Source organism: Ctenopharyngodon idella, chromosome 10 (genome assembly GCF_019924925.1).
Source record: "Ctenopharyngodon idella isolate HZGC_01 chromosome 10, HZGC01, whole genome shotgun sequence".
Classification (NCBI taxonomy): domain Eukaryota; kingdom Metazoa; phylum Chordata; class Actinopteri; order Cypriniformes; family Xenocyprididae; genus Ctenopharyngodon; species Ctenopharyngodon idella.
Window position 1 is genome coordinate 34975710 of NC_067229.1, and position 23337 is coordinate 34999046.

The 23337-nt window shown below is 36.6% G+C and overlaps 1 protein-coding gene across 1 annotated transcript in view; it reads left to right on the forward strand.

Moving 5' to 3' along the window:
* gbe1a (glucan (1,4-alpha-), branching enzyme 1a) overlaps nucleotides 1-23337 on the forward strand; it is a 159416-nt gene that overhangs the window by 65450 nt on the left and 70629 nt on the right. The window contains exons 8-10 of the mRNA XM_051908043.1: nucleotides 13212-13327; nucleotides 16380-16507; nucleotides 18246-18344. Of these exons, the coding sequence (XP_051764003.1) occupies nucleotides 13212-13327; nucleotides 16380-16507; nucleotides 18246-18344 (343 nt within the window). The remainder of the gene's footprint in view (nucleotides 1-13211; nucleotides 13328-16379; nucleotides 16508-18245; nucleotides 18345-23337) is intronic.

Here is a 23337-nt window from a genome sequence, read left to right on the forward strand (position 1 = left end):
ATTTTTTACAGTGTAGTTTGTGTCAATCAATTTTGTAATCCATTCAAGATTCCCCCCCCCCCACCCCCCCACCCCTGAATTTCCTGTGAAAATAACTATATTGTAATATAAACCATTACCATGATATGAAAGTTTGGTCATACCTCCCACCCGTAAATCTCAGTGAACAAAACAAAGAGCTTGAAAATAGATGGATATATAGGAGAAAAAAAAAAAAAAAAAACAGGTCAGGAGGGCGAGAGATCAATGCACGGGAAATATGAAATGTTGAGGAGTCAGAACATCTCCTCCTCGTATTCCCATGTGCCCTTGTGCTGCATTTCAGACAATCAGAGCAGTGTATTAAAGCTGTTTCTAGACCTTTCACCCCAGCCCTCATTTGCAATTTGCAATTAAAGTTATGGTGCTATTTTAAGCCTTCAGGTCAGACCCAGGGCTTGTGTGTGTGACTCATAGAAAAGTGCTGAATTATTGTGCCACCTTCATGCCCTGGTCAATAATCTAATGTAATGGGTGCAAGGCTCGCCACCCATGACTCTCTATCACTTTTGTTAAATGATTTGCAGAATTCATCTACATACATTTTTTATGGTAGGTCATCTTTGAGATCTGCAAACAGAAACAGGGTTTTTTGTTGTTTATATAAACCATTTATACATACAGTCAAACCAAAAATTATTTAGACATTTTTTATATTTTTGATATATTTTTACTAGTGGGTGCAGGACACTATATTTCATTTATGTAAGTGAGGATAGCAAAATAAATTAAACTGTGACATATTATACCCAAAAATTCTTCATACAGTGGGCTACCAGTAAAATTGATAAAAAATTTGGAACCAAAAATTATTCAGACACTTTGACCTGACCATGTTTTGCTTAAGTGTTATCTGACATAATTAAGATACATTTTTTTTCTGACACAGTTTAACTGAGATCTTGTCATATTTTATTACCATTTTTTAAACTATAGTGAATAAACTGAATTAATGAATGAAATGTTCAAGGTGTCTGAAATTAATAAACTACATTAGAGGTCAGGTAAGGATGTGTTTTAAACATTCTATCCATCTACAACTTTCTTTTCATCAAAGAATCCTGAAAAAAAGTATCCACATAAATATTAAGCAGCACGATAAGCGTGATTGTTTTCAACATTGATAATAATAAGAAATGTTTCTTGAGTATCAAATCAGCATATTAGAATGATTTCTGAAGGATCATGTGACACTGAAGACTTGAGCAATAATGCTGAAAACTCAGCTTTGAGTTTGAACTGTTTCATTGTTTTGAGTTTTATGAACTCATTTCTACAGAGCCCTGGACATGATATGCAGGAAAAAAATAGTAGGCTAAATCATGCGCACGATTTACTAATTCGTTCCCTCGATTTACTAAAACGTGCACACGATTTACTATTTTGTTCCCTCGGTTTACTAAAACGTGCACACAATTTACTATTTTGTTCCCTCAATTTATAAATCATGCGCATGGTCAAAATGGCATGTCTAATGAGACTGCTTTGTTTTAATGGGGATTTTTTTTTAAAAAAGGAGTGGGTGGATTTTTATCATTGTAGGGTGGTTGTGTTCACACACTGCCAACACTCATTTATGTCCAAACACCATGTAAAAGTGGATTTTGCATAATAGGTGCCCTTTAAAAAAATCTTTCCTTCACCAGCCTACATTTTTGATTAATTTCACTGAGATTATTTCTGCACAGAAATCCACTAAACATTCTCTTTCGCTGTGTCCGTCTTGCTCCGTTCACTATCTGTAAATGAGGACCCTTTTGACCTTCACTGATCTTTCTGCTATTGATTGTCCACGTTAGTGCAGATAGTTAGATTGTCCCGTTTTTAATCAGCGGCCTGTTTTGCAACTTTCATTCACTCTGCTGGGAGAGAGAGCGACTCTTCCAGTCTCCCACAGCAACAGATGGCAGAAAAGTCGGGTTGTTTGTGCGCAGAAGAATCTTTTTTTGAAACCGAAACATAATGAGCCCATATTCAGCCTTCAGTCTTTCCTACATTTAGTGTTTGGCAGAAAGGCGGTGAGGAGACGGGCTGCCAGTGTGTGTTTCTCTCTCTCTGAAATCAGTCTGGTCATTAGTCACTGCACATACAGCATAAACAGTTTCCTCGCACTCTTTTCTGAGCCGCACATCTTTCGACCAGCTTACAGCAAGTTTGCCTGCTCTAATAGTTGAGGACAGGCATTTTATTTCCAAGGAATTGGATTGAAGCATTTTATGTATGTTGTTGACAAAGGATTTTCTTGGTGTACATAGCAAGTGTTTGTTGTGCAGCCCGCAATTTAACTCAAGGCACAAGACAGCAGTGTTGGGGAAGCTAATTTGTACTAAGCCAAGCTACTCATTATTTATAGTAGTTCAACTATCAAGCTTTAAAAAACTGTCAGATACACAACAAGATAATTACTAAATGTTTCTAACTACATTGAAGTTTTTAGGCTAATATTTAACAGTCTGGCACCAGAATAATGAGGATCTCAATTAGCAGAACAGTATTAAACTTGAAAGTTCATTTACAACAAAAAACAGATAACTAAACAAGAAAACACTGATTTATAAAACATACAGTAGTAATAAACCATAGTATTTAACTAAATATTTATCTACATAAATGAAGGTAAAATGCAATTAAAATACACTGTTAATTGTAAGAAAAAGCAGGTTGTTACTGGAAAAGCTAAAATGAATGAATTAAATTGAATAAATAAATTAAATTGAATATATATATATATATATATATATATAATATATGTGTGTGTGTGTGTGTGTGTGTAATTTTTATATATATATATATATATATACAGGTGCATCTCAATAAATTAAAATGTCGTGGAAAAGTTCATTTATTTCAGTAATTCAACTCAAATTGTGGAAATGGTATATTAAATTCAATGCACACAGACTGAAGTACTTTAAGTCTTTGGTTCTTTTAATTGTGATGATTTTGGCTCACATTTAACAAAAACCCACCAATTCACTATCTCAATAAATTAGAATACTTCATAAGACCAATAAAAAAACATTTTTAATGAATTGTTGGCCTTCTGGAAAGTATGTTAATTTATTGTATATGTACTCAATACTTGGTAGGGGCTCCTTTTGCTTTAATTACTGCCTCAATTCGGCGTGGCATGGAGGCGATCAGTCTGTGGCACTGCTGAGGTGGTATGGAAGCCCAGCTTTCTTTGACAGTGGCCTTCAGCTCATCTGCATTGTTGGGTCTGGTGTCTCTCATCTTCCTCTTGACAATACTCCATAGATTCTCTATGGGGTTCAGGTCTGGTGAGTTTGATGGCCAGTCAAGCACAGTAACACCATGGTCATTGAACCAGCTTTTGGTACCTTTGGCAGTGTGGGCAGGTGCCAAGTCCTGCTGGAAAATGAAATCAGCATCTCCATAAAGCTTGTCAGCAGAAGAAAGCATGAAGTGCTCTAAAATTTCCTGGTAGATGGCTGCGTTGACTGTGGACTTCAGAAAACACAGTGGACCAACACCAGCAGATGACATCACTGACTGTGGAAACTTCACACTGGACTTCAAGCAACACTTAACACAAGCAATACTTTCTGTGCCTCTCCACTCTTCCTCCAGACTCTGGGACCTTGATTTCCAAATGAAATGCAGAATTTACTTTCATCTGAAAAGAGGACTTTGGACCACTGAGCAACAGTCCAGTTGTTTTTCTCCTTAGCCCATGTAAGACGCTTCTGACGTTGTCTTTGGTTCAGAAGTGGCTTGGTATGTGGAATGTGACAGTTGTAGCCCATTTCCTGAAGACGTCTGTGTGCGGTGGCTCTTGATGCACTGACTCCAGCTTCAGTCCATTCCTTTTAAAGCTCTCCTAAGTTCTTAAATCGGCTTCACCTGACAATTTTCTCAAGCCTGCGGTCATTCCTTTCACTTGTACACCTTTTCCTACCACACTTTTTCCTTCCAGTCAACTTTCCATGAATATGCCTTGGCACAGCACTCTGCGAACAGCCAGCTCTTTCAGCAATGACCCTCTGTGGCTTAGCCTCATTGTAGAGGGTCTTGATGATTGTTTTCTGGACAACTCTCAAGTCAGCAGACTTGCCCATGACTGCTGTTGGGATTACTGACCTAAACCCAGTATTTATACCATGAGAATGGTAATTTAATAGAACTTGAAATTAAATATTCTAATAATTTGAGATACTGATTTTTTTTATTTTGATTAGCAGCAAGCTGTAATCATCAAAATGAAAACAAAAAAGTCAACAAGAAATATTTTACTTTGTCTAATAAATCTAGAATATATTTAAGTTTTACTTTTTTAATTAAATTACAGAAAAAAAAAAATAACTTTTTCATGATATTCTAATTTATTGAGATGCACCTGTATATGCAATAAAATTATTCAACCCCCTTAACCTACAAGACATTTTGCTGCTGAGAACAAAATTTTATGTAAACAATTCATCAAAGGCATCAGTAAACTATTATACAAAGTTTATTCATACACATTTTGCCTGTCATCTTTGCCAAAATGGCTTGATACTTAAAAAAATTCACAATGTCCTTCATACAGTCAAGATTTCTACTTCCTGCAACAGCAAAGAACCCCAATAACAAGTCTGGACAACCTCCATGTTTGACCATGGGGATGGTGTTCTTTTGATCATGAGCTTTGCCTTTTTTGCACCAGATGTACCGCTGATCCATGGGTCCAGAAAGTTCCAGTTTGGTCACATCCCTCCATAAAACATTCTTTCACAACTCCAGAAGTATATCCAAATGAATTTAAGCATATTCAAGTCAGCCTTTTATGTTCTTCTTGGTCAAGAGTGGCATTTGGCAAAGCTGCAAAGCTTATGAGCAGAAGAACACCATCTCTAAGGACATCATGAATTCTTTGAATTATTAAGCCATTTTGGCAAAGATGGTGATGCCTTTGGTGCAGAGACTGAAGCTTGACGATCAATGGACTTTCCTGCAGGACTGCTGTCCCAAAGTATACATCCATATCTACTTAAGCTTGGTTCAGGGATCAGTCTTAGAATGTTCTTGAGTGGCCTGTACAGTCTCATTGAAAATATTTGGTGGAATTTGTAGAAAGCAGTGGCAACATCAGTGATCTGGAAGCTTTTTCAAGCGAGGAATGGGCCAAGATTGCAGTAGAGAGGTGACAGAAGCACTTACAGGCAGTGTTTATTGGAGGTTATAAAGAATAAAAGATTCTGCACAAAATTTGACTTTTGGGGGTTAAAAAATTTTGTACACGTATGTTTAGAGCAAGTTTGATTTTTTCATTTTTCATCAACTACATTCTCGGAATCACTCAAATGTATATTAATAAACTTTATATAATAGTTTACTGATGCCTTTGATGAATTGTTTTCATAAAATTTTGTTCTCAGCAGCAAAATGTCTTGCAGGTTAAGGGGGTTGAATAATTTTGATTGCAACTGTATATAATTTTTATATGTATACATTTTATAAATATTAATAGTTAGATTAATATGTTGCCATTTCTAAGAGAAATTATTTTACTTATTTAGATAATGTCACCTTCATATTACCTATTACCATCATATTATGTCAATGTCATACTTAATTATATACTTTTTTTACACAGTTCTTGAAGTGAAAAAGGGGATCATTCTAGACAGCATTTTGACATTATACTTAATTAGTGTAAAGAGAAAGAAAGAGTGAGAAGGAAAGGGGCAGAAAATGTATTGTTCTTACTCAAACATTCTTAGTGCTGCATTGATAAAATCTTAACTTTGTTGCCTAATAAATATGAGCATCACTTACACTGGACACCGTGAACTTGAAAGAAAAAGTGCAGATCTTTTAAAATTTTCACTACACATGAAATTCCCAGACTGTCCTCCACATGAACATCTTTCTCTAGGCCACATCATTCATTTTTGGGGGTTTTGATTAATAGGGTTTATAGAGAGACTGGGTTTGAATATTTTACCCTTAGGCTCGTTTTGATGTTTTCTTTATTTTCTGTATCTGTAGTGTTATTGTTTTATTGTTTGATGTTTATTTGTTTTGTTTTGTTTACGTTGTACAGTTCAGAAAATGCTGTAACTGCATATAAAACTCACAAGCGAATGTTTAATACTTTGCAAGTTTGAAAACAAATTAACTACGAAAACTAAGAAACAAGAAAACGCAACATTAATTAATCATGACCTTCAGGAACAGATGGATAAACATGTTGAGCTGCACTATTCATTTGGACTCCATACAAAAGAACACAATTATGGCTTATCTGCAGATGAGAGTTCAGCAAACCTGCCAGTGTTTAACCTTGGGAGTCGACTGAAAGATTGAGAGAACGGGGTAGTTCTCAAAGAATATACACAGAGAGCTGGAAGAAACTTCTGAAGCTACAAATATTATGGATCTGAATACGATGAGATCATTTTTACTCATCAAATTTTTGTTATAGTAACCCATCAGCCCTCTTGTGGCACAAGAGCTCTTTCTGTTTCACTTCAAAACCTGTTGCTCAGTGACATTGAGGGGACCATTTGTTTAATTTCTTGTTTGATTTGTTAAGATGTCTGAATGTTTAATTGTGTCATCCCTGTTATGCAGTACCGTACCTTTTTTTTTTCCAAACACTACCATTTTTAAAATATGAATATGCTTTTGTTGTCATTTAAGGACTTTCTATGGTTAGGTCAAGCTCAGGCACTTAAACTTTATTAATAACTTGATTGTATACAAAATGGAAGGAAAATCGATTGAAATAAAGAGCTAAAGTAAACCGTTCATCTGCGGGACTGAGCGTTAGCTTGCTTAAGAATGTCAGTGTCAGGGTTATGTTCTGTTTTGATGGACTTATAGTTTGTTTCACCTTGTATTCTTGTGTTCTTTTCCTGTTTACTTTAGCCTCATTCAGACTGTCAGTCTGTCCCTCAGTCTGAGATTTGTCCCTTTAAACCCTTAGTTTTCCTCAGTTCTTTGTTGTGTATTGTCTTGTTTTGCTGTATTTGGATCCACCTCTCATCTCCTGTGACAGTCAGCCTTTTTTAATCATAATGTTGTCTTTAATTTTACCAATGATTTAACGTCAAAGTAAAACAAAGAGTGAAAATGGAAAATGAAATTGAGGACACAAGATATGAATATGATTGAAATATAAATTAAATTAATAATTAAGAATTATGAAGAAATGCCTAGAAAATGTATTCATTAGGGCCCGAGCACCGACGGTGTGAGGACCCTATTGTAATTGCTCGGTCAATTATTATTCTTCTCTGAAATGAATGGTATTTTTGAGGGCCTAAACATGTTCAAAAACTCATGAAACTTTGCACACGTGTCAGAAGTGGTGAAAATTTACGTCTGATATGGGTTTCAGAATTAGGTGTGGCAAAATGACTCGATAGTGCCACCTACAAAATTTCAGTTAAGCGCCCTTCACGCTACAATTCACGTACAAGTATGAAATTCGGTAGACAAATAACAGCCCGATACCTACAAAAAAGTCCTCTTAAAACCCAGCAGGAAGTGAGATATTTTGAATTTCTCTGCAAAATGTTTCAAGTTTTTGCCATTTCAAGACGTTGTGCTTTAACGAGCTCCTCCTACAGCTTTAATCAGATCAATGTCATGTTTGGTCAGTCGAATCTAAAGGCCTTAGCGATGTTAAATTGCAAAGATCTTGAGTTTTTATTGAAGGGCGTGTCCGTGGAGGCCTGACAAAGTCTGATGTTTCGCCATGAAAGAGGAAGCTGTTGTAAGTCAGGCATACAATGTCCGATCTGCCCCAAACTTCACATGTGTGATAAGAGTCCTTGCCTAAAGACATCTACATGCCAATATTCAGTTAGTCATAGCACCACCTGCTGGCAACAAGGAAGTGTCATGCTTTACACTGTAATTCACTCCTAGAAACACATTTAAATATGCCATGAAGTACCAAAAATGCAAGAAACACGTTAAATCATGCAACACTTGGATAAGTGCTAAAGTATGCGATTAACGCCACGAAACAGGAAGTTGTTGTAACTCAGGCATACAATGTTCGATCTGCTCCAAACTTCACATGTTTGATAATAGTCCTGGCCTTAAGACATCTACATGGCAATATTCTGTAATAGTCAAAGCGCCACCTGTTGGCAGTAGGAAGTGTGTCACGTCGAAATGACTTTGCCATATTTCTCTTGTATTTACTTGATTACATGCATGTCACCCACTATTCACTGTTTTCCTAAGGCCACTGGGTGGCGGTGGCCCCAGGTGCGGGGGCCCTTTCATCACTGCTTGCAGCTTTAATTTATAATTTTCCTTCTTTTTTCACAATATCTAAGAACGTGGCAAAAAGCCTACTCAACATCTACTCAAAATAAAGTGAAATTATTTCAGTTAGACCTTATGTTTACTTAATTGTAATATTGTGATTAAAAAAGCAATAGGCCTATGATTTATATTTTTTACATTTTTAATGTGCAGTCAGTAGATTAAAACAAAGTTTGAGGTTGGTAAGATTTTATCAAAAAATACAGTAAAAAATGTGATACTGTGAAATATTATTGTGATTTAAAATAATGGTTTTCTATTTGAATATTTTTTCAAATGTAATTTATTCCTGTGATGCAAAGTTGAATTTTCAGCATCATTACTCCAGTCTTCAGTGTCACATGATCATTCAAATCAAGACACATTTATTATTATCAGTGTTGAAAACAGGTGTGCTACTTAATATTTTTGTGGAAACGTGAAACTTTTTTCAGGGTTCTTTGATAGATAGTTCAAAAGAACAACATTCATTTTAATTTTTTTGTAACAGTGTAAATATATATTGTCACTTTTAATCAGTTTTTGAAAATGCACTGCATAACAGGAATGACCCATTTTAAAATACTAATTTTGGCAAAATATATATAATTTGAAAGTTCTCAAGCTTCAATATCACCACTGTTGTATAATATAAATGGCATTATAATCATTATGCATTAGCAATTACAGACAAGTCCAGTCATGGGCGTATTTAAAGCAACATTGATTTGTTCTCATATGCTTACATCACATTTCTTTAGAGAGATGTCAGTTTTCCACAAAATTAATGTATTCATTGTGAGGAGCGTTTCGGTGGTAAAACATCCTCTTACAAAGTGTGTGAAATTCATATGAGCAGAATGAGGCTGCTCTCATAGTTTCACTGTCAGAATGAAGTGTATTATATGTCTGTTGTGAACAAGCAAAGCAATTGATGTTTGTCTGGTCTGCTAGTTGAAGTCATGGTCAGTGGCCCGTCTGACCACTACCACTGCCCTCTTGAAAGATTAACCCTCATGGGCTTCCAGCGTATGCCCTTGCACTGTCACCTCTGTCCTACAGCACAAATACACACATGCATTAAAGATTTCAATAAGAAAATCTTATTAAATGGTTTGATGTCATGACACATCAGCATTGCCCTACTTTACTGAAGTGCTTGAGGTTGAAAGGGCTGATTTGTTTGAAAATAGTCTGAAGTTGAAGGATTGTGGGGGTTTCAACTATCGCAACCATTCATCACTCATCTCCATTTAGCCTCTGTGGGAATCTTATTGTGCTTCCCACCTTTTCTCTCTCTCGTTCTTGTCAGTTTGAGGTGATGGTCCTAATCTGTTTATGGCGAGGGTGGAGGCAGGCCTGTGGGTTCTGTAACCTTATCATATCAGAGCAGCTTCCCGTTAGATTCCACAGATGCACAAATGCAATCTTCCTCTGTTTATGAAAGCTTCATATCGGGATAATATGCATGGCTTTTTATCAGTGTGCGGCAAGACTCTATCTCTGCACTGAAAGAGTGTGCGTGTGTGTGAAAGGGGAGGATGTGGCAACAGAAGGTGCATTTGCTGAGACTGAATTGTTATAATGGCCAGTCATGTATTCAAAGATGCACAGCAATAGATGTTTTTAGGATTTCGGTGGTTGGTTGGTTGGTTGGTTGGTTGGTTCATTCGTTGGTTGGTTGATTCGTTGGTTCGTTCATTCATATTTATTTTATAAAATGGTTAGTTCCTGTCTTTGATTCTGATTGGTCAATAGCTGTGTTTTATTCATGATAAAACATGGCTATGACCGCTTCACCCAATGGTTCTGTGTGTCACTACACAACACCCTTAGCAACCACCCTTAGCAACATAAACTGTATGTTCTCAATTGATATTGTTCATTGAAACTTACTGTATTATGTAGAAGAGTATTGTGAGAAAAAGATCGATAATAATAAAAAATGTTCATAATAAAAAATCTGTTTAAATGTCCGATGTATTATCCTGTCCTCCTTTTAACAGTTAAGGGGTTTTCCCATGACTGACAGCGCTAGTCAAATGAATTTGTCAGTTGCGTCTTGTTCCGTGTTCACAACAATTCAGTCTTTTCAATGTAAAAGTCTTCGCTACTGACTGACACACTCATAAAGACAGTCTTTGCCGCCATCTAATGGCGTAATAATGTAACTTCTGTTGCTGTTCACGGTCAGGGACTATTTTTTCCGGCGGAAGGAAGGCTAGTGAAAGTTTACTTCATGAAAGTTGCATTGATACATATTTTTGGCTTTAATGTGTGTGGTAACCACACAATACAAACACTATAATATAATACTATATTATAGTATTATAATGTATTATATCATATAAGTAAGCAATAAGGTACTCGAGGCTAGTGCTGTATCGTGACTAAGTCACGGCTGAAGGGGTTGCAGGCACTCCGTTTCACGTCGCACCTAACAATGCCCCTTAGCTGTGACTTATTCACGATACAGCACAGCCTCTCATACCTTATTGCTTACTTATATGATGTAATACATTATAATACTATAATATAGTATAGTATTTATTAAATATTTCAGAAAAATATTGTTGCACTTCTGCGACTACTCTATAGAAATAAGGCAGGATGTCTGTGCAGTGTAAATATGTTTATGTTGCTGAAGCTTTACTCTAGGCAGCATCCTTGATAAGGCCCCTGCAGATTCCCTCATCTTAAATTGATTATACTGTTTATTTGTTGGATTATTTGACTTCTGTAGGAGCTATAGTTCTTAGGCCCATAGCTGTGGACTCTTGGGTCAGTGCAAATGTTATACATCTGAATTTTACAGGTCTAGACAGAACACCTCCAAGATTTCCACAAAGCCAAGGCAAAATTTGTTTTAACCACCCCTGATGACTCTCATGCCAAGGCCTGCAATCATATTCTGCAGTGGGCGCTCTCATATGTATTCATACAAGCATGCAAGCACACGATTATGACTTCAAGCACATCTCTATAAGTATGGACTGAATACATCAGTGCATGTTTGGAAATATAGCTGTCAGGGTTACGTTCTGTTTTTGTTTTTGTGTTCACTTTTTGTTTGCTCATTTTCCTTTGACACAGTTTTCCCATGTGGTTCATTGGTTCATTTAATTCACCTGTCCCTCATTAATTAGCTCATCAGCTCCTTTGTTTGCCCTTATGTATTTAAGCCCTCAGTTTCAGTCTTTTCCTTGTCCCGTATTGTTTATGGTCAATGTGTATGTGGTTGTGCTTCCTCTGAGTTATTCTCCTGTTTTGAATCTTGGATTAAAATTATATTTGAGTATCTTCTTTGTCGTGCACTTACATTACAGCCACCCACCGTAACAATAGCTGTGGTTGTAGATTTTATTTGTGGAAGTGATGTGAATGTGGTCAGCGGGTTTAAAAAAGTAGTGACTGAGTCGAGTATTTTTGTAACACCATGGTATGCTTGAGGTTCTTGCTGCTTTTTAATGAATTGAACGCTCCTGCGGTGAGTCTGAATTCTTTCACGACACTGTTCAAAGAATTAAAAGCATAACGTTGTTAGAATTGAATCCCTGCTGTTCTACCTAATCACATGTTTGAATGCACACGAGACGGGGGACGGTGAGAAAGTTAGATTTATTTTAGGATGGCTTCATAGGCCCACTGTTGAAAACTCAGTACTCAGTTTAATTGCAGGAATAAAGGATTGAGAGAGGATGAGAGAGGATGAGAGACCATGTGGGGGCCTCATCCAAAAAGTTAGTGGGATATCAGGGCTTGTTTACACTGTGATGGTTTCACAGTGTGCATCAGGGGGGATACATTCAGTTTACTTTATCTTTGAGTGGGTTTCCATGTACTAAAACTTGAATTCTATATTTTCTGAAGAAAATGTGAGTAATACTTCTCTGTGCAGAATTTCAGAGTGTTTTTTTTTTTTTTTATGTGATTCTACACAGTTAGGGTTTTTTCTTGGGCAGGAGCTTTTCAAATTGGGCTTTGGGGACCCCTAGGGGTCAGCAAGAGAGTGATGGGGGTTCAGAAGGAAAACTGAGAGAAAACACATTTTACAAAATGCACTTTCAAGGCTGTCAAAGTTAACATGTTAACTTCAAATATTTATTTATTTATTTATTTTTTAAATTCTGTAAACACACTTACAGAATTTGCTTCCTAAAGACTGGAAATCACAGTGTTACCAATCTTAAACGGTGCAAAATTATATCCCCTGTTCCCCTATATATATATATATATATATATATATATATATATATATATATATATATATGGAAAGCAGGAGGTTGTTCTCAGAGTGCTGTTTCTCATGAAAGGATGGTTTCAGTCTTGAGTTAGTTTCATCTCTTCCTCATTCACACACTGTTCATCGTTCTCCTCAGGGAATCACACCACCACCAGCCACCCAACCTGCTGCTCCTGCTGCCTGTTTCTCTCTTTCTCTCTCCATCTGTCTTTCTGGGCTGAATCAACCAACCTTGTGTTACAGCTACTGTTTAATCAGAGAATGAATCCATTACTTAAATGTGTGTTTTAGTGCTGTCAATCAATTAAAAAAATAAATTGAAATTAGTACATGAAATGCCAATTACTCAATCAAGTTAAACAACATTCACAAATATTACAATTAATTGCACATATAAATATTTTATGAGAAAAGCTCTCAAATGAAGACCTTTTGAAAACATTAGAGTGGCAGAATAGTGAATCATTGAATAGACATTACAAAAAAAAAAGAAAAAAAAGTGTCCTTTGTTAATAGCTTGATCAGATTTTTTTTTTTCTTTTCTTTGAATTTATATGCATCAGAGTGTGTTCTAGTTGATTGATTTTTGGATTCTTATTTCATCAGAGAGGGGTCGATTTTATGTTGATGCTGTGGAGAAAATGTCTTTCTCTCTTTCCCATAGCTGGGAGGTAATGAGGTTCCTCCTCTCTAACCTGCGCTGGTGGATGGAGGAGTATCACTTTGACGGCTTTAGGTTTGATGGCGTGACCTCAATGCTGTACCACCACCATGGCATCGGTCAGTTATTCTGCACATGCATGACTACACTGATTGCGTTGTATGTTTTTGATTCAGTAAAAAGAACCAGCTCTTAAGAGTCATTCGCTCGGGAGTCAGAGTTCATTGGTCGTTTATTGGTAGTGTTATTACAGTGCCGCTGAATAAGTAATAAAGGAAACTCTTTAGTTATTTTAGTTCTGTTTTCATCCGGTGAAAGAATGCACGTACGAAAAACATTAACAGAACTGAACATCGTTCTGAATAAGAACCAGTTCTACCATCCCTAGCATTAAAGGATTAGTCCACTTTCAAATAAAAATTTCCTGATAATTTACTCACCCCCATGTCATCCAAGATGTCCATGTCCTTCTTTCTTCAGTCGAAAAGAAATTAAGGTTTTTGATGAAAACATTCCAGGATTATTCTCCTTATAGTGGACTTCAATTGGCCCAAAACGGTTGAAGGTCAAAATTACAGTTTCAGTGCAGCTTCAAAGGGCTTTAAACGATACCAGACGAGGAATAAGGGTCTTATCTAGCAGAACGATCGGTCATTTTCTAAAAAAATAAATAAAAAATTATATACGTTTTAACCATAGACCCTCGTCTTAAACTAGCTCTCTTCTTCTTCTTCTCTATTAGAATTCCGGCATATTGTCATATACAATATGCTAGTGCAAGTATATAACAATTAGTTCAAACTTTGACCTGTGGGTATCGTTTAAAGCCCTTTGAAGCTGCACTGAAACTGTTATTTTGACCTTCAAACGTTTGGGGCCAATTGAAGTCCACTATAAGGAGAATAATCCTGCAATGTTTTCATCAAAAACCTTAATTTCTTTTCGGCTGAAGAAAGAAGGACATGGACATCTTGGATGACATGGGGGTGAGTAAATAATCAGGAAATTTTTTTTTGAAAGTGGACTAATCCTTTAACTAATTTTTTTCATTTATGCTGAAAATAATAATAATAAAAAAGCTATTTTCCAATATCCTTACAAAAATAAACTACGGATGCAGCCTATTCTCTAAAAACAAGTCTTAATATGCAATTTTGCTTTATTTTTAAGCAGGGCCTGTATTTATCCTGTTTTAAAAATATTTAGTTTTTACTGAAACAAGGCAAAACATACTGATTAATTTGTTGATTTAATTTGCGTTAGTCATGTAATGTTTTTTATATATATATATATATATATATATATATATATACACACAGTGGTGGTCAGAATTATTGGCACCCTTGGTAAATATGATCAAAGATGACTATAAAAATAAATCCTGTTTATCCTTTTGATCTTTAATTCATAAAATTAGCAAAAATCTAACCTTGCATTGAAGGAAAATAATTGAAAGTGGGGGGAAAATCACATTATGAAATAAATGTTTTTCTCCAAAACACGTTGGCCACAATTATTGGCACCCTTTTATTCAATACTTTTTGCAACCTCCTTTTGCCAAGATAACAGCTCTGAGTCGTCTTCTATAATGCCTGATGAGTTTGGAGAACACCTGACAAGAGATCAGAGACCATTCCTTCATACAGAATCTCTCCAGATCCTTCAGATTCCCAGCTCCATGTTGGTGCTTCTTCTCTTCAGTTCACTCCACTCATTTTCTTTAGGGTTCAGGTCAGGGGACTGGGATGGCCATGGCAGAAGCTTAATTTTGTACTTAGTGACACATTTTTGTGTTGGTTTTGGTGTTTGTTTTGGATCATTGTCCTGATGGAAGATCCAACTACGGCCCATTATTGAATTTCTAGCAGAAGCAGTCAGGTTTTAATTTTTTTTTGTCTGTTGGTATTTGATAGAATCCATGATACCAAGTATCTGAACAAGATGTGCAGGACCTCCAGCAGAAAAATAGGCCCACAACATTAAAGATCCAGCAATATATTTAACCGTGGGCATGGGGTACTTTTTATCCATGTGTGACCCAAACCCATCTGGTGGGTTTGCTGCCAAAAGCTCTTTTTTTAGTTTCATCTGACCACAGAAGCCGGTCCTGTTTGAAGTTCCAGTCTTGTCTGACAACTGAATATGCTGGAGATTGTTTCTGGATGAGAGCAGAGGGTTTTTCTTGTAACCCTCCCAAACAACTTGTGGTGATGTAGGTGCTGTTTGATCATTTTCTTTAGGCTTTCTGAGACTCAAGACTCAACTAATCTATGCAATTCTCCAGCTGTGATCCTTGGAGAGTCTTTGGCCACTCAAACTTTTCTCCTTACCGTGCATTAGGACGATTTAGACACACGTCCTCTTCCAGGCAGATTTGTAACATCTTTAGTTGATTGGAACTTCTTAATTATTGCCCTGATAGTGGAAATGGGGATTTTCAATGCTTTAACTATTTTCTTACAGCCATTTTCTATTTTTTGAAGCTTAACAATCTTTTGCTGCACATCAGAACTATATTCTTTGGATTTTCTCATTGTGATGAATGATTAAGGGAATTTGACCTTTGTGTTTCCTCATGTTTATACTCCTGTGGAACAGGAAGTCATGGCTGGACAATTTCATGTTCACGATCACCCTGGTGTGCTAAAAAAAATGTAAATATGGATGGGAATATACTTCAGAGATATTTTGCTCATAAAAAATTCTAGGGGTGCCAATAATTGTGGCCAACGTGTTTTGGAGAAAAACATTTATTTCATAATGTGATTTTTTTTTTTCCCCACTTTCAATTCTTTTCCTTCAATGAAAGGTTAGATTTTTGCTAATTATATGAATTAAAGATTAAAAGGATAAACAATGCAGATTTATTTTTATAGTCATCTTTGATCATATTTACCAAGGGTGCCAATAATTCTGACCACCACTGTATATATATATATATGCCAACTATGTAATTTGTTGTATTAATAAATCACTAAAACTGGTACAAATTGCATGAATAGATTTGAAAGGCCCTCTTAGACCATTATCATAAATTATAAGATACATTGGCCACTCTGTACATATTCTAGTGCAATGATTTCACTCATGAAAGGTCTGTGATGTCATTAATCCATATTCCACTGGAAATTTTCTCTGAATTACACAGTCAAATGCTCCGGTTTTGTCCAGGCACATCATTTTCTGGGAACTACGGCGAGTACTTCGGAATGCATTTGGATGAAAACGCGGTTGTCTATCTGATGCTGGCCAATCACATTTTGCACATGCTCTACCCACAATGCATCACTCTAGCAGAGGTGAGAGCCTACCTGCACCACAGTACATTTCTATTCTTTCACAAAAGGTATAATTTTTTCATGCTCATACCTCTTTCCCTCCAATTACAGCTCCCATTACCTTTTTTCTCGCTCCAGAGTGGAAATTTCATTTCATTCTTTTCTATTCACCTGCTCTGTGCTGGTGCATTTATTTAAAGCTGAGCTAAAGGTGGGAGCTGAACGCTTTGGCTAATGGATCAGGGTGATAATTGGGTGATTAAGGCCAAAAGATTGAAGAAAAGAACAAGAAAGGTTTTTTACGGGGCTGGCACTGTATAGATCTGTGCCACAGTCTCTTCAACGATCTCATATGACCCACAGGCAGGTTGTAATAGAAGCAGACGTTTTTCAAATTGCTTTAATTTGCCCATCTGCCAATGTGATTAATCAAAAGTACAGAGCGAATGGGGAAGTTGAAGAGTACAACTGCATCCTTGATGACTTGAAGATGGACAGAATCTCTATCTCAAGGGTTGCTGCAAACCAGGCAACATTCTTTCCATACATTTACTCAATCCCAAAATTTCTCACTGCAGAAAAAAAATCATTAGTTTTGTACAAAAGTTTTTTAAATCGAACATTTTTCATGCTCCAACTAATGGACATTTCACCTCTGAGCGTAATAAAGCAACTCCTTCAGCTTGGAAGAATGGCGTTAAAGCAGGGGTGTCCAACCCTGCTCCTGGAGGGCTACCGTCCTGCAGATTTCAATTCCACACCTGTTTGTAATTATCAAGCAGCCCTGAACACCATGATTAGCTGGTTCAGGTGTGTTTGATTCGGGTTGGAGCTAAAATCTGCAGGGTGGTAGCCCTCCAGGACCAGGGTTGGACACCAATGCGTTAAAGTATGTTCTGAATTGCCATTTTCTTAACCCTAAAAGTTCCCAATGTGGCAGATAAAGCTGAAAATTAGACATAGGCATGGTTAGATTTGAGTGGAACATATTGTCTTGAACCAGAATTGTCTATATATTTTTTTTTCCTCGATTATTTTTAATGCTCTTTGGCTTCATCTTTGCTAGAAATTCCATTTTACAGTAGTCTAAACTGGTCTAAGATGATCATTAGCTAGTTATAAGGATAGCATTGTGTGAATTTAAGTGTTTATCCACTGAAAATCATGACATCAGTCCCTAGCTGCCCATGCTACATTCTGTAGAGAAGTAGCAATGTCCAATCTGTGAATGAAATGTTCTTTTGGGTCAAATCTTTTTAATGAATCGGGTTGATCCAGTTCACAAAACCGGTCTGAATGATTCGTTCATAAATAGGACTGATATGGATCTTGAGATTAATTCACTAATTTAATTCTCCAACTGGCAGAAGATTTTCAGTATGTAACAACTTAAAATTTGGTCAGTTCTTCGACAAAACTTCAGGACAAGTACACAAATGGTATGAACCACTTTTATTATGCTTTTACGGTACTTGTTTCCGTTTTGGAGCTTTACAGCCGCAGTTCTCATTCATTTTAATTATATGAAAAGAATGGAAGGGTTTTTTTTTTTTTTTAATCACTTTTTATGTTCCCCAGAAGAAAGAAAGTTTGAAAGTTTGGACTTACTAATTTTAGATTGCACTGACTAATGACCAGCTTGGACCAGATAGAAACCAGGTATCTTGTTCCAAGAGACAGCTTAATCTGTATTTTTCCAGCAGGGATTGCACATTCTCACACTTTCTCGCTCATCATTTCCTCATGGATTTTTGTGTAGGATGTATCAGGGATGCCAGGTCTGTGCAGGCCCATTGAAGAGGGAGGACTGGGCTTTGATTATCGTCTGACCATGGCCGTGCCAGACAAATGGATCCAGGTGAGCTCCCATCTCCTGTGATTTCTCTCTCTCTCTCTCTCCACACAGATGTTGCTTCTTTGTGTTTGGTTCTGTGCAAATGATGTTGTTTGATGTTTGCAGTTCACCGTTTTGGGGTCATCTCTCTTTATGAAGCTGCGTATTTGTAGTCTTTCCGCAGCAGCTGTCTCGCATCCAAATCCCCCGCTGGCTCTGCTCTATCTGCGCATGTATCAGCGTGGGCATTTCCGCTTTAATTCGAGCCAGGTTTTCGCATGGCCGTGCCTTTTTAAAATGACAAAAGGAAGAGTATTGATTGAGTTTGCTTCGTGAGTTCAGGGTGTAATCTGAGATCTGGCACAGCCTGTTCAGATAGCAGCCCCCTTTTTTCTGTCGGGCTTCTATTTCAGTCCCATCTTTGTCCATCTTTCATTCGTCTTTTGGCAGAGTTTTGAATGCCATTAAAAGGTTTGTGTATTGATATCCCAGTCTCTATCTCTCAATTATAACATGCCTTGGCATTTGTGTGATTTTGCGCTTGTTCTGTTTCCCTTTCTTGCACATACACATGCACACAAATTCTTCCCGTTCTTCAGGCTTATTCAACATGACTTCCAAAACTCTAATCACTTGCAAGTCTTGCATAGGAAAGTCAAAATTTTCACGCTTGGCACCAAACCAGAACGCAACCCCGAAAAATAATTGAAAACAAGTGAAACAAATCGTATTCAATCATACAAAAAAGAGACTTGCAAATTGTATTGCATTTTAGCTGAGCACAGAATATCAAGTGTATCCCTGTTTACAATCTTAAAGGAACAGTGAAACCAAAAATGACAATCCTTTCATTATTTACTCATTCTCATGTGGTTTTGAACCCATGTGGCTTTCTGAAGTTTGAGGTATGTTCATGCTGCTCTTCTCCAAACAACAAAAGCATAAAGTGACCATATGCGTTATATTCCAGGCCTTCTGATGCCATTTGATAGTTTTGTGTGAGAACAGACTGAAATTTGTCATCATTATTGTCACCATTGCTTACAAGTTTCATTTTATGTTTGTGTATATTCAAGTCAAAACATTTTGCCCCAAATTTTGTGTCAATGGCAGTTTCACTAGGTTTTGCATGTCTTTAATGAATGATTTCTGAAGGATCATGTGACACTGAAGACTGGAGTTATGGTTGCTGAAAATTCAGCTTTATATCACAGGAATAAATTATATTTAAAATATATTAAAATAGACTACAGTAATTTTGGATTTTAATAATATGTAACAATATTATTCTTTTTACTCTATTTTTGATCAAATAAATGTAGTCTTGGTGAGCTTAAAAGACTATCAGGTGGCTACAGTAAACTTACAACAATAAGGATCTTGTTTATGGTACTTTTATGTTAGTTTTTGATGAAAGTCATACGGGTTTGGAACAACATGGGGGTGAGTAAATGAATTTTCATTTTTGGATGAACTTTTCTTTGAATCCCTTGACAAACTGCAGTAACCCTGCGTCTGTGACCCTCTCAGACAAAGAAAACCATGTCCACACTTCACCCCTCTGTGCTATTACTCTCTTTTTCACAATGAGGTGTTCAAAAGGGCAAACTCCTTCCTGATTTATTACTGAATTCCACCTCTTTCTCGCTTTCTGTCTCTCTCTTCCTCCCCTCCTCTATGTCACAAACAGAGTTAGGGCTTCTCAGCTGCGCGCTGCGCTGTGACGGAGGTCGGCTAAGCGTGGCTCGCTTGTGAAATTAAAATGTCCGCTGCTTCGAATCGATAATGCAGATGATGAACAGAGTGGAGGGAAACAGGAGGAGAAGAGGGCCACAGTCCGTAATGAAACCTCCCCAAAACCTAATGAAATCTTTAGAGATTTCCATAAAGAGAGCAGCTGTTCTCTCTCACACTCTCACTCACTGATGAATACATTAATATGTGGAATCAATAGGTTTATTAACGATGCAGTTTGATTCATGGGGCGGAGAGGAGAGCGAGAGTTCAGTCATACTTTCGAAGAAGAGAAATGGAAATTAAGTTTTAACTGAAGAGCAGATTAGATCACAATGTGAGTGAGTTTCTGGTGGCCTGTGGCAGGAGGCAGTTATAATGTCTGCTGCTCACTGTTGGGTGGAGATGTCAGCTTTAACTGACACATATCATATGAGTGTTTGTGTGTACATTACCATTTAAACTCACATTCCCATATAAGCATCATGGCATGTTTTATTTTTGGTTTTCTTCTTATATTTTATTTTATCATTTTGCTTAAAATTATACTAAATATTTCACTTTAATGTTTCATATATTTTTAATTTATTGCATAAGCAAGTTTTGTGATTTTTTTTTTTTTTTTTTTTCTTTTTTTTCTTTTTTTTCTTTTTTTCATGTTGTATTGAGATTTTGTTTTGTGTTTTATAATTTTTAAAAGTTTTATTTTAATCTTGTCTAGCCTATTGGGTATAAAATTGGAATATGAGACAAGACTTTAATATTTTGTTTTATTTTTAATTTACTGCATTAAGTTATGTTTTGTTTTTTGGTTGGAGTTGAGGTTTTGTTTTGTTCAAGTTGCATTTTGTTGTGTTATGTAGAAGTTTCGTTGTTTTTGTTTTAAGTTGAGGTTTTGTTTTGTTTGTGATGTTTTGTTCATGTTGCATTTTGTTGTGTTGATTTGGGGTTTTGTTTGTGTTGTTTTGTTGTGTTAAGTTGAGGTTTTGTTTTTTGTTTGTTTGTTTTTTGTTTTGAGTTGAGTTTTTGTATTGTTCATGACATGTTTTGTTCATATTGCATTTTGCGGGTTTCGTGGTTTTGTTTTGTTTTCTGTTTGTGTTGGGTTGAGTTGAAGTTTTGTTTCATTTGCAGGGCTCCAAACAGATTTTGCGACCTTTTCTCCTGCCGGTGTGACTAAATTTTGTTAGAGGTCACACTGGTACGACCACCATGTTACCCAACTGATGAGAGCTGCCATTTCTGTTGCACATAATGCATATGAGAAACATCAAATGACAAACGAAACAAAAGCAGAACGAAACCACATTACTTAGTCTGGAGCCCTGGTTTGTGTTGTGTTTTGTCGGATTCAAACTTGCGTGTCCACATAAACACTAACACACTGTGTCACAGAGACTGTACACTAACCACCAGGCCTTGTTTCTAACATAAATATTGTTTTTTTTATAGTTTAGATAGTTTAGATCTACATAAGAAATTTTTTGAGGTTTCACTGCATTTGTAATTTTTATAAAATCACAAAGTAGATTCAGAAACTGTTCCTGTCCAGCTTCTGATTGGTCAATGCAGCTCTCTAGCCATGCTAAAATGTACAATATTTAGTACCAGCTATGATGCAACTCTTCACCATAATGGCTGCAGAGCACCCACAGAATAACATAGTTTTATTGTATAATCTTCTTTTATTCTTATGGTTAAACCGAAAATGTGTTTATTTTTATATGAAGTAACCATTAAGGAGTAAGGCTGCACAATACAGCGCAAACTCTCAGACCTTATTGCATGGTATGTATTATGCATATTTTTAACTACATGAGCACTTAATGTGGGTCTTTGCGAGAAGGTTTTAGTCTGTTATGAGCTTGATCTTTTATTTTGTCTGTGTGTAGTTGTGAGTGTTTATTTACGCATGAGTGCGAGTCTACGTGTATGTACGAGCAATCTCTTGTGTTCTCTGGGAGAAAGAGGTCATGATGGCAAACAAAGCCATCGTGTGTAATTACCAGCAGTGCCACTAGAAAACAGATTAATATCCTTCTGGCCTCTCTGGCTAAAAGCACTCCACAACCCTTATTTGTTTAATTCATATCCTGGTGCTGAGCTCCGTGTGGCTGTTGATTTGATTAATTTGCTTAAGCAAATTAACTCGAATTATCTAATACTTTTCCATTACCCCCACCCTCACATCAACACCCCACCCTCGTGCTCGTCTGCTCTCAAGAGGAACAATTAAAGCTCATAATGCATAATTTTGATGGGAAGTTGTTCTGATTTTGGCTTCCTCATTAGAGCGTATTGGAGTTTTAGTTAAGCTTCCGGTGGATGAATAATGTATCAATATACTTTTATTTTTTTCTTTTCCTGTGGTCTGAGGAGGAGAAATTTGAGAGGGAGATTAAAGATGGAGAAAAGGGGAGGTATCCACTAAAGCAGATTACCCATTTTCTCTTCCCATCAGACTGAACTGAACTGTACTGATTGCGTGTGATTGCGGGGAGCTGTGTTTGCAGTAATTAAGTCTATAGTTGCACTTCCTGTTTGTTTTGTTAAATAGCTTTATGTTATGGGAGCTGTTGTAAACTTACGATGCGAGAGAAGAAGAAATGTTCTGCCAGCAGTACCATTTCTCAAGCTTCAAGTCTACCGCATGCATTAGCAAAGAGGTATAGAGGTGAAAGCTAGGGATGTGCGCCACAATGTGTGCCACAATTTCTATAACGTTTAAATGGAAACTTTGAAAGTGACTAGGGTTACACTTTCGATGGTCCACTTAAGACATTCTACTAACTATAAGTACGTTTGCAACTATATATTAACTACCAGTCATTAGAGTATTAGCAGACTGTTAGGTTAGGGTTAGGTGTTTGGGTTCGGCTTAGTAGAATAAGTTGACATGTACTTGCAAAGTTACTTATAGTCAGTAGAACGTCTGTTGGGGGACCATTAAAATAAAGTGTTAGCAGATGTTGAGCAAACAGTCTACTAATACTTTAATGACTGGTAGTTGACATGTAGTTGCATAGTTACTTCTAATTTTTAAAATATCTAAAATGGACCATTGAAATAAAGTGTTACTGTGAAGGGTCTAGGAAAATCCAAGTAGTCAGTCAAAAAAAATTAATCCATTTGAAATAAGCTTCGTAATCTATAAATCAAAAAGTCAAGTCCCATACTAAATGTTGCTGAAAAATAGGTCATATACTGTACATGTGCTGTGCTTGCCTTGCATTATGATCAAGCAATCCCTTAATCAGCGTTAGCCAATATAGACATATTTATT